The 11,226-nt window shown below is 43.0% G+C and overlaps 2 protein-coding genes across 3 annotated transcripts; one reads left to right on the forward strand and one right to left on the reverse strand.

Annotated features, from left to right (window-relative positions):
• Nucleotides 1-64: 64 nt before the first annotated feature.
• LOC135105215 (uncharacterized) lies at nt 65-3,068 on the reverse strand. The gene is made up of 5 exons (XM_064013332.1): nt 2,914-3,068; nt 2,158-2,214; nt 1,372-1,605; nt 940-1,143; nt 65-806 (listed from the first exon to the last, which is right to left on the reverse strand). The coding sequence occupies exons 1-5, from the start codon at nt 2,951-2,953 to the stop codon at nt 349-351; spliced, it is 993 nt and encodes a 330-aa protein (XP_063869402.1). The 5' UTR covers nt 2,954-3,068; the 3' UTR covers nt 65-348.
• A 260-nt stretch (nt 3,069-3,328) lies between these two features.
• On the forward strand, nt 3,329-11,226 carry LOC135105213 (phosphatidylinositol N-acetylglucosaminyltransferase subunit Q-like). 2 transcript variants are annotated; one of them, XM_064013329.1, is made up of 8 exons: nt 3,329-3,344; nt 5,164-5,423; nt 6,594-7,285; nt 7,725-7,860; nt 8,451-8,595; nt 9,095-9,296; nt 9,768-9,882; nt 10,236-11,226. In XM_064013329.1, the coding sequence occupies exons 2-8, from the start codon at nt 5,336-5,338 to the stop codon at nt 10,445-10,447; spliced, it is 1,590 nt and encodes a 529-aa protein (XP_063869399.1). In that variant the 5' UTR covers nt 3,329-3,344; nt 5,164-5,335; the 3' UTR covers nt 10,448-11,226. The 2 variants fall into 2 exon arrangements, with proteins under 2 accessions (XP_063869399.1, XP_063869400.1); XM_064013330.1 differs by lacking the exon at nt 3,329-3,344 and having other exon boundaries at nt 5,151-5,423.

Here is an 11,226-nt window from a genome sequence, read left to right on the forward strand (position 1 = left end):
TTAGGAGGGGAAAGCAACCAGTCCTACATCCCGTTTGTGTGTGGAGGATGAAGCAAACAGGCCCATCTTGCGTGTGTGCTAATTACAAGAGTACAGAAGTGGTCTAAGCCACACCATGGAGTGACAAGCAGGCGACGCTTAATCATACATCAGCAAATTACATAACAGATGGTTGAAAAGACATCTCATTCATCTACATTAAGGATTAACCATTCTTTATCAGCCTCAAATAATTTAGGTCTGGCCTCGTCAGGCTCAGACAACATCAGAATGCCGGGCCACACAACACGGTGTACAGAACACCCCAGCGACAAGAAGACTCTCCTGGAGTGGCGGCAATGCCAGAGGCTACCAGTTGTGCGTCACATACGTGTAGAAGTTGAACACCTTCGTGGAGTTGTTCGACGGCGGCACCGGACCAGAGGGTGCTCTTGGCGGAGGCACCGGACCGAAGGGTCCTCTTGGAGGCTGCACCGGACCGAAGGGTCCTCTTGGAGGCTGCACCGGACCGAAGGGTCCTCTTGGAGGCTGCACCGGACCGAAGGGTCCTCTTGGCGGAGGCACCGGAGCGAAGGGTCCTCTTGGAGGAGGCACTGGCGGGGCGTGGGGAGCGCCACATTGCACGTTGAAGGGGTAGTCGCAGGGGTAGCGGTTGGCGGGGCTGTGGGCGTTGTACAGTAGATCTTCGGTACAGCTTCGCCAGGAAGCCTCGCCTCCTCGACACTCGAAGAAGGCGCTACAGTCGTCAGGATCAGGAAGGTGTTTCCAGCTCAGGCCCCCGCACTCTGGCGCCTCCAAGGGCACGACTGAAGAAAGGAGACTTGTTAGGTGGACGTGTCTGTGTGTGTGTGTGTGTGTGTGTTTATACAGTATAACAACAGAGAGAGAGAGAGAGAGAGAGAGAGAGAGAGAGAGAGAGAGAGAGAGAGAGAGTCTTACGTGGGGGTAGTGTTGGGCAGACCACGTCGGCAGCGTCAGCACAGGGTGTGGCGGGATCAGCGGGACTGAACAGCTCCCCGGTTGGACACAGTCTGTGTTCCCTCACACCATCAATACACTCGTAGAATCCATCGCAGATCCTCTCATCGCGGAAGTAGTGGAGGCCCTGGGCAGGGCACTCAGGTGGTTCAAAGAACACATCATCTGCAAGGGTTATCTACGTATTCACTCCCTTTCTATTTTTTCTGTTTATCTTACATGCCTGATATCAGATAACTACATGAGACAAATATAGAATTCTATCAAACAAATTGTAAAACGTAGTGTATCTTAAGTTTAAATCAGAGAGAGAGAGAGAGAGAGAGAGAGAGAGAGAGAGAGAGAGAGAGAGAGAGAGAGAGAGAGAGAGAGAGAGTGGGGGGGAGCACCTACATGGGTATGACAGTATGCATGTCCCGTTGGCAGCGCTGACACAAGTTGCGTGCGGTCTGCCAGGGGTGGGTGTGTCAAGGTTGTACACTTCTCCCTCAGGACACAGCAGGTGAGTCCTCTCGCCGCCAGTGCACAGGTAATAAGCCTCACAGAGCCTCTCGTCGTGGAAGTGATGCGTGCCCACAGAAGGACACTCAGGTGGTTGATATGATGGTGGTGGTGGTGGTGGAAAGGCTGTGTGTGTGTGTGTGTGTGTGTGTGTTTAAAGATACATAATTAATGCCAGACATCGTTATCTTTGCACACACACACACACACACACACACACACACGTTCCTATTTCTAATGAAATAAAACTGTTAAGTATTCCCCATTTCAATTTATATTTTCGGTGTCACTACTGCTATACTACTAAACCATTTATTATTATTATTATTATTATTACTATTATTATTACTATTATCATTATCATCATTGTTGCTACTGTTTATCATTATTACACACACTGCATAACAGTTATCAGTATTTTCTTTCTTCTTCCCGACCTCTGTCATTAACACTGACGCCTCGGCCAGGTCACCTAACCTTCCTGCACCTCTTGCTTCCTTTTCATCAGTGCAGCCGATCATCAAAAATGACACCAAAGTCACGCATTATTATCATGAAGCCAGAGTGTCACTGTCTAAATAGTGTCTTGAAGGAAAAATGACTCGTCAAACTCTATGTAAATTTGAGTGAGAGAACGAAAAATAAAAATAAAAATGTATAGGTACAAGGAAATCATACCTGCTGCCGGGGTCCTGATGTCTGGCGATCCCGGGAGGCCGTACTGGGCTTCAGAGTCTGGAGAAAGAGAGAGAGAGAGAGAGAGAGAGAGAGAGAGATGAATTCGAGAATACTTTCTAATGTTATATTTCTACAATTCTTTATTAGAAATGTTCTTAAAAGAATGAAATAATAAAATATATTCGAAAACTGAACTTTTCTTCTCTTCTATGCGCCAGTTAAGTGGTATTATTTATTACTTCCAGGAAGGTCTCATAAGCACTGGCGTAGGCAGGTGCTGTGAACTTACCTTTGTCCTCCCTGAACGTTTCCCTTGCAGCCACGGTCTGCCCTCTAAAGACAACTCTCTTCCTCCACACAACACAGCATGCATCCAACACATGTACATCTTTCACTCAAAATTCAAAATTTAAAGTGGCGACTACAACACCAGCCAAGGAGTCCCCGCCTGGGGAGGGGGACCAGAAAATTTAATGTTCCCAGGTCAGACTGCTCTTCCTCAGTGGACCTTCTTTTATGCATCTTTTGCCCTTGTCCAGAACCATTATTACACTTAAAAATTATTAATTCAATTTTTAGTTCTTACCAAGTGTCTTTTTAATACACACACACACACACACACACACACACTTATTCATAACAATGATAATGATAAAAGACAAACACTTCACTATAAACAGTCACGAGGAGATAAAAAAAAGTCCCCAAGTGGAACATCCTGCAGCTATTGAACGTGTGAAGGGAGACAAGACTCACGGCAGAAGAGGCTGGCGAAGAGGAGCGTTGAGACCCACATCCTCTCCGCTAAGAGTGCTGCTTTCTACTCCGTTGCAGCTTCTTTGTGTCTGTAGGCTCAAGGACGTGTAGGTAGGCAGGAAGGTGAGCAGGGAGGACATACCAGTGATATTTTTTGTGGTCCCTACTTGGGTTGCCGCATTTCATTTAATTTTTACTCACGTACATTTCTGTTTATTTCTCTTACTTCAGTAAGGTGCGTATAGCTCACACCGACTTTTCTTTTTTTTTTTTTTTTCAGTGAAACGGATGGAATCTTGCAGGCCTCGTCTCTTCATCACTCAGCTTATTCTCCTTAAAGAATAACAATGTGGAAACCATTCGCATAAAAATTTCGTGTGGTAGCAACAAAAGAATGTTGCTGTACTCGTACTCAGTAAGTTAGTAAGTAGGTAAGTAAGTAAGTAAGTAAGTAAATAAATTATTAAGTGACTTATTTTTATTGACCACAAATTATTTTATGAAAATGTTGAAACCATGAAACCTCCACACACGACAAACACACATAAAATAGAATATACAAGGCATTTATTGTCCAGCATTATTCACATCACATATCACAACACATTTCTAGATTAAAACAAACTAAAGGTAAGACACAGCAATCACACAAATAAGAATAAAAAACAATAATGTTAAAACTCCAACTCCAAGCACATATCCACATACAAAACATGGCTATAAAATGTGGAGAGCTGGACGGTGCCAATGGAGATGGTGAAGCGATTGGAGGCGGTGGAGAAGAAAGGTGAGAATCGCAAGTACGGCAAGAAGGATGAATAAGGGAATGCTGGAGATGGTGGGAGAGAAGGAAGTTAATGAGGACGGGAAGACGATAACAGCTGAAGTTTTTCGGCCATGTAATGAAGGGAGAAGAGCTGGAGGATTTAATCATAAATGAAATGGTGGGGAGAAGCAGAGGGAGGGGAAGACCTAGTGTAACATATTATATGGATGAGTGAAGTTGGCACCAAGGGGAATGACAAGCGGGCAGTTTGTTAGAGCTATGAGAAACAGAAGCTGGTCCATGACTGCCGACGCAGGCGGTAAGGTAAAATGGAATTGCACGCACCTTGTTGTATCACTTTTGTCTTGGAGATGAAGTCCGCGGCTATTCAGGAGCATTTGGAGATCTGTAAGCTGCTTTCCGTCGCTCTCAGGAGGGTTTGGGGAAAAACAATGGCGGTCTCTTTCTGGGTGTGGTGTGCTGCATCGACCTCTTCATCTCCTCTCTTCCAGTGGCAGGTAGGGCCTCTCTCAGGCTTCCCAGCACCAAGCTTACAAAGCAGTGCTCCCAGGGTATCCACTGACTTCTCTGTACGCCGATTCCAGCCTTGACGGTGTTGTGTTCATCAGTCTGGCAGGAAAACACCCTTATGGATTCACAGCGCGGGCACTTACCCTATTCTGATTTTCTTAGAACAAAACTTCCCTTGCGTAGCCCTCAGTCATGACCAAGTTGGCCACACATTATTAAAAATCTCACCTATCCCACCACGGCAGACGTCTTTATCTATTCATTTATACATCCATATTTATCTATCTACTTTTAAAATTTATCCGACAAGCAACATTTCCATATATACTTCATTGTTATATTGTATGTTTTTTGCATTCACAATTATCATTATTATTTTGCAAGAGCTACGAAGTTTTACGTAGCTGTTACGTTAGCACGGGTAAAATAGATCAGACTGTGACAGCATTAACGATGCATACAACGGCTAAGAGAGGTCAGTTGTCTTGTTAACGAGGGGGAAGAGTAGTTTAGTTTGCCAGATTGAGACGGGCGTGATTGTGTGCATTAAGTATACCGTTGTGCAAACTCTTCTTTCTGTTTGAGAGTTCAAACTGCAAACTCGTGGAGACAGAACGCCCGACCAGAAATTTTTATTTATGTTTAAGAAATTAATAAGGGGATACCAACTGCTCGTTCCTTCCCACCTTGGAGAATGTTGCATGGGGTTTTGTAACTTCACATTGGCTAATCTGAAAATAATAATAATAATAATAATAATAATAATAATAATAATAATAATAATAATATTGGATTGAAAGAAAGCCAACGGTTGCCTGAAACTAATAATACTTCTTGTTCTTGTTGTGACCTGTTTCGCTTTGTAACATTTCTTAGATCGTCCACTTCTTGTTTCTATTGTTTCTTGCACTGCTTCATTTTCACTATATTATATATATTGCTTCTTTTCGCAGTGTTATCCCGTTGACGTGAAAGAAGCCGGGGATCAACAACACAGCCTCAACATTGACAAGACGGGAGTGTCAAGATACTGAGAAATGTCAATCTTTTAGGTAGTACACACATATGGTGATGATAATGATCAATGATAATGATAATGGAAGTGTATAGCGTTTCCTAGTCACGATGGACTCTGGATGTGTGTCCCTGCTGGTGCCCAAACAGCTGCAGGGGCACAAAGACGCCTTCCTCAGAGGGACCTTCGCCTCCTCAGGTAAACATTCATGGTTTGTGCCTGGTTGAATTTCTGGCTGCACTTTCCAGATAATATTGAGATAACAGTAAATCTTCAAAGTGGCTCCTTGTGTATTCTATTGCCGTCCCACAGCAGGAGGTTTTAGGGTAGGGGAGGCCAAATTTAGGAAACTCAAAAGTCTATAGGGAACAACACCGTTTTGGTGGAAATCCTTATAAAATAGTCAACAACCAGGAAATATCCCCTCGTATCCACCGCTACGTTATCCTAACCCTTTGAAATCATTAACTTTGCTAATTGTGGGGGGCCCTTCGCCCCTTACAGCTCCCACTACTCAGTCCCAACCAGTAAAATTGCAGTTTAACACAATACATCTTATCTTTTTCTCTTTCTCTATCTCCAACAAGCTTGGGAACTTGGTGGGAAAGTATTGGCTGGAAGTAAATGACATTCAGTGACATTCTAATATGTCATGAAAAGGACAGCTCTCATTGGCTGAATGAAAGAGAAACAAGAGAGCATACACTATTCCATACTGGAAACCAACATACTAAAACACGCATTACACTGTATCCCTCTAAATGAGCCACATCAGCAGGGACTTAGAATTGGTGATGCAGCACAAGACAGATCACGTCACTGTAATGTAACTGTGCATGACCTCTAAACAAAATCCCCACACACGTGTAGTACAGTGGTAAGTTTTTCTGAAATAACATAAGCATTTTCACCAGAGGGCTAGGCTAGGGTAAATTAATTTTAGACTCTTTCAGTTCACTTATTTCAGTGCAGATTCATTCATTGTGCAGATCATGACTTGAAAAATTGTCATATATTGCTGAAAAATAAACTATCAGTGTCAGGAAACTAGTAGGCTTAGGCAATTTCCATAATAACTCTCTTTTGGGAAAGGGATCCTGTTTCTGTTGGTACATAATGCTTCTTTTTGTTGTCATCTCTTAGTAATTTTCATGATAGCTGGGTCTTCAGTAATACTTCAGGTTTCACATGCAGGGAATGGTAAAGGGATGAGAGGCACTGACTGTGGCTGATGGAAAGGAGCCAAATACATGGTTTATAAGCCTTGTAGTTGGGAAGATAGGAAATACAATGTAGGTTCAGATGTTTTAAGACTGTGTTGATTTCCTTCAAAGAGAACAAGTGATATTGATTAACCAATCTTTTCAGCAAGTGCCGAGCAGAACAGAACAGCGTATGTCATTGTGGTCACCCGGACAGATGTTTCTTGTGATGCCAGTGTGGGATACATCAGCAACAAACCAAACATGAAGTCTGATCCACGTACCAGCAGTGTTTGGGTCACCCTGAGGACACACAGCCATGTATCCCTCACCTCCCTCAAGATCCTTGGCCAGCCTGTCCCCCTCAGTGAAGTGAATCTCGTGTTCTATGACTTGAATGAAATCTGTCAGTCGGAGCTGATCAGCAGAAAGTATCCATATGTGAAGGAGAAGGACCATGCTAATGACGTGGTGCCATACTTTATCCACTGTGTGCAGAGTGATGCCAAAGAGCATCACCCAAAGAGGAGAAATGAACTACTCTTGCTGCTGCTCTGGGCAGTAGTGAGGCTCTTCCTTGCAGTGTCGTGGATGCCCAAGATTCTCTTTGAGGCCTTCCATTCCTTTCTCAGGAATCATCTTGACTACTCCAGCAGTTTCCTGCAGCAAATCCTCCTCCGTATCTGTCAAATCAAAAAGATCCAGGATGATGTCAGAGCCGGCAAAAGTAGTCTTCTGTGTGGCCGGCTGCTCACCATGATTGCCATTGATGTCCTGGCAGGAGTGTGTGTGGCCTGCATCATCAGCAGCTATGCCTCTGTGGGAGACATGTACTCCTCCTTCTGTAGCTGGACAAAGGTGAGATGAACTTGTAAACAGTAGACTGCAATTCTCTGATGAAAGAGTGGTGACAAAGCATCTCTCTGCTTTAATTTGTGTATTGCAGTGGTATATTCATAATTATCATATTATCATTATTGTTATTGTTATTATTATTATTATTATTATTATTATTATTATTATTATTATTATTATTATTATTATTATTATTATTATCATTGAAAATTTAGCAATAGTTGCAGCAATATGGGATTGTGAAATAGGACAAATGACCTGAGGTCTCCTCATTACATTATGTATATGATTTATCTTGAAAATCTTTTTTAATGTCCTTTTAACCAACACAGTAGATGCCAGCAACACTAACAAACACCAGCACAAAACTGATAAGCCGCATTCATGTATGCATAATGTTGCCCCGCCATGCAATACCCTTGAGTCTGTCTCACCTGAACAGTTACTGGCAGCCACTGTGCACCGCCTGCTGGACTGGCTGAGTGGTGCTCCGGCTGGCCTCAAGCTCAATCAGCCCCTCACGCAGGCACTCTCGGCTTTCTTCTCTTACCATGTCCACCTCTGGATACTCTACCTTGGTAAGACTTGACAGCTGAGAATTTTTCCCCATACACCAAGTACTTGATTTTCAACTTAGTAGTAATAAGACAAGTGATCTTTATACTGTAATAGTTTTGTAAACACATTACTTTGAAATTAAGTTAAGGTAAATTTTCATTATTACTAGATTAAAGAGAATGTTATTATATATATATCAGATGAGGTAATTACATTAGTGTTAAATATTACTGGTCGCAGCAAGCCAACATGTGACTCACATTCCAAAGACATAAAAGGGTTGGGAGCCATTTTGATTCAGCTCTGTTGACAATGTGGCTCCTCCAGAAAAAAAATTGCCACCTCACACCAATCCCCAGAAGTGCAACTTAAAAAAATTTTCAATTATGATATTAGCTGGACTTCACCTGAATGATTCTCTAAGTTGGCTGCAAACACTAGCCCCACAAGCTGATCTCTCCAGAGAGCTACTCCACCATTAGCACTCTGTAGACCCAGGGTTAATTCCAACTAGCATGCGCAATCCTCTGTTTTGCCAAGCTCTTTACTGTAGTTGTTACTGTAGTTTTCTTTCTCCTGCATTGCTCTTGTACTCCTCTCCTGTGGTCAGAGCTGGCAGACCCAGTGCTTCGTGGTGTGGCGTGGGTGCTGGTGTGGGTGGGCATGTGTGGTGCCTCAGTGCAGGTGGCCATCCTCTCTGACCTGCTTGATCTGGCCACACTCCATCTTCACTGCTTCTACATTTATGGGGCCAGGTAATGATGTAGGACATCAGGCAGACAGAGTGACACACTGTACAGTTGTCCAAAGTAGTGATGTATTGTACAGCATGTTTCAGACAAAAAGCCAGCCACCATTCTTCATGTGCTGCATGCTCATCTCTCCTTGGTCTTTCTATAACTTAATTTTATGCAGTTCATTAGTCCACATATTTATTAACATGAAAATCAGTGGACTGTGTCCCACTACTAGGGTGACTTAGGTCACAGTTGTGTGACAGGCATCAGAGTTGCAATTAAAGGCTCCAGATACAAGTTGGGATAAGTAAAAGAGAGTTACAATTAATATCTACAAGTCTGAGTTCATACAAGTAATGGAGAGTTACAACTAAAGGCTCGAGATCTGAGTTAGGACGAGTAATTAGTGGGATAGCAAAGAGAGCATCCTCTCACTTAATTGTAAATGGTCATGAACAGCCCCAAAGTCCAATATCTGTGGTTTAGTTTGCTAATGTGTAGGTCTGTTGCCTTACAGACTGTACAACTTGCAGACATCTCTGTTGGGGTCCCAGTGGCGGGCATTCCGTGGCCGCAAGTGGAACCCCCTGAAGCAGCGTGTGGACACTTATGATGCAGGCGGTGCCATCTCCCTGCGGCGGGTGCTGACAGCCGTGGTGTTCACCCTAGTGGTCTTCCTGCTGCCCACCACCACCATATACTACTTAGTGTTTGTTCTGGTGAGACACATCTCCATTTTCACCAGCAAATAACCTTGTCATTACTTTTTTGTTCTGTCCTTTGATAATGATATGAATTCACTTTCCATCTCTTCCAAACTTGGAAGTAGAATATTACATTGAATTGAACTTTTATGGAAAATAAACCTGTATTTATGCTATTTGTATAGTACTTTTTTTTTTTTATTTAATTTAGTTAATTTATTTTTCTTTTACCACCAATTCACTTCTATACAACTTTACTTTTATCATGCATCATATCTGCTCTGCCCTGATCTGTCAACCAACTATAATACAGAATATCTTTACCTCACTTCTTTTCCTCTTTAGTTCCCTTTGCTCTAAGCTTATTCAGTGTGATCTCCTTTTCCCCTTTTTCCAGTCTAGCCTTTCTACCCCATCCAGGTGAGTTATTCTGTCTCCCTGTGTCATGGTACACCCTGAGTAATGTGACATATCCCTGTTCCATAGCTGAGGATTAGCCTGAAGCTGGCACGTGGGTTGTTGGCTGGCATTGTGTGGGCACTCAACATCAACCCACTGTATCTTGTCCTCCTCAACATTAGTGGTTCCAACAGAGTGAAGGGTAAGTGTGGCTCTTCACCCTACCTGTCTGCCAACCTGCCCATGCCACTAATGCTGTGGTTTCCAAACTGGGGATGCTCATTCTTTGGGTGGGAGGCATTTTGGCATTCCTAAAGAGGGCATGAACTCTTGGTAGAGGATTTTAATGAATACTTAATGATAATTTTGAATTAATACAGGGTGATACAATATTTAAAGGATAGAAGTAAGTAGCTATCTTGTTAAGTACCAAAACTTTGTCACAATTATTTTGAACAGCATATGACTAGAAATCCATGTGTAGTGTACTACATATTTCTAAATCTTTTAGGCAGGAACAGCCACATGATTTTTCTTTCTTCTTCTCTCCCGTAGGAGACATCTACTTCTCGACACTGACAGACCAGCAGCAGGGTGAGGCTGTTGAGGGAAATTGTGAAGGACCTCTTCTCCTCAGTCTGTGTACTTGGCCTTCTTCCCTTAGCCACATCCTGACTGATGCCAGTCCAAACACCTTCCCCTCTCGGCCATCACCCAACTGGAGCTTCATTTTATCCAGCATCATGTTTGGGGAGCATTTGTTATGAAATCTTGTGTGTGGCTGGTACAGGAATTCCTGGTACTACCATGTCTTTCCAGTTGTAGATAATTAAGATCTTATTCAAAATTCATTCACTAATTTGCAAGAGTCGGAGATTGTTGGGGCCAGAGAGTCTCGCCAGGAAAGCAAGCACCACCTGGGGATTGAACCCGAGACATTTCACCTTTCAGGCAGTGGTGACGGCACTGCTGCTTGTGACACCACAGTGCCCTCTGTGATGAGGGTGTGAATGTTATAGAAGCTGAAGAGGGGATGTCAAGACACCTTGGGTCAATACAAGAAGAGCTGCCTGACCTGGGGACATTTCTAATTCCCTCCCTAGATGGAGACTCTGAGGCAGATTTTGTTACCATTTTTTATTTAGAATTTTAAGTGAAAGGTGTAGGTGTGTAAAATGCAAGTAGTGTGCCTTACACACCCACAAAAAGGTTTCTTTACAGGTACTCTGACTGCCTTCCTGTGTAGTGAGACACAAAGGAAACATTCAGGGAGGTCATAGCTGGGTGAGAGGCAAGTCCACAGTGCCCACCCATGCTGCTGTGCATGAAACTTCCCTGGGAGTAATTGCTGTCTCATCAGGTGTCCAGAACGTCCTCCTCTGGCATGTTGACATTTTCTTTTTACCATGCCATCTTTCCTCTCTCATTTTCCTTTTTCTTCTAGTCTCATTAGTTTTTTATTATTTCTTATGTGCTATGTCTTAATTCCTTTGTGTTTTGTAATTGTATCATACTTGTTATTTTGTATATTAAACTGTTGATTTTT

This window comes from Scylla paramamosain, chromosome 11, assembly GCF_035594125.1.
Source record: "Scylla paramamosain isolate STU-SP2022 chromosome 11, ASM3559412v1, whole genome shotgun sequence".
Taxonomy (NCBI): Eukaryota; Metazoa; Arthropoda; class Malacostraca; order Decapoda; family Portunidae; genus Scylla; species Scylla paramamosain.

Bases quoted from the DNA above. Each gene is read 5' to 3' on its own strand.
- LOC135105215 (XM_064013332.1), bottom strand. From the start codon at position 2,953: ATGTGGGTCTCAACGCTCCTCTTCGCCAGCCTCTTCTGCC. The intron at 1,606-2,157 runs GTATGATTTCCT...ACACACACACAG, and splicing joins CATCAGGACCCCGGCAGCAG to CCTTTCCACCACCACCACCA. The intron at 807-939 runs GTAAGACTCTCT...TCCTTTCTTCAG, and splicing joins CTGCCCAACACTACCCCCAC to TCGTGCCCTTGGAGGCGCCA.
- LOC135105213 (XM_064013329.1), top strand. From the start codon at position 5,336: ATGGACTCTGGATGTGTGTCCCTGCTGGTGCCCAAACAGCTGCAGGGG. The intron at 8,596-9,094 runs GTAATGATGTAG...GTTGCCTTACAG, and splicing joins TTCTACATTTATGGGGCCAG to ACTGTACAACTTGCAGACAT. The intron at 9,297-9,767 runs GTGAGACACATC...CCTGTTCCATAG, and splicing joins ACTACTTAGTGTTTGTTCTG to CTGAGGATTAGCCTGAAGCT.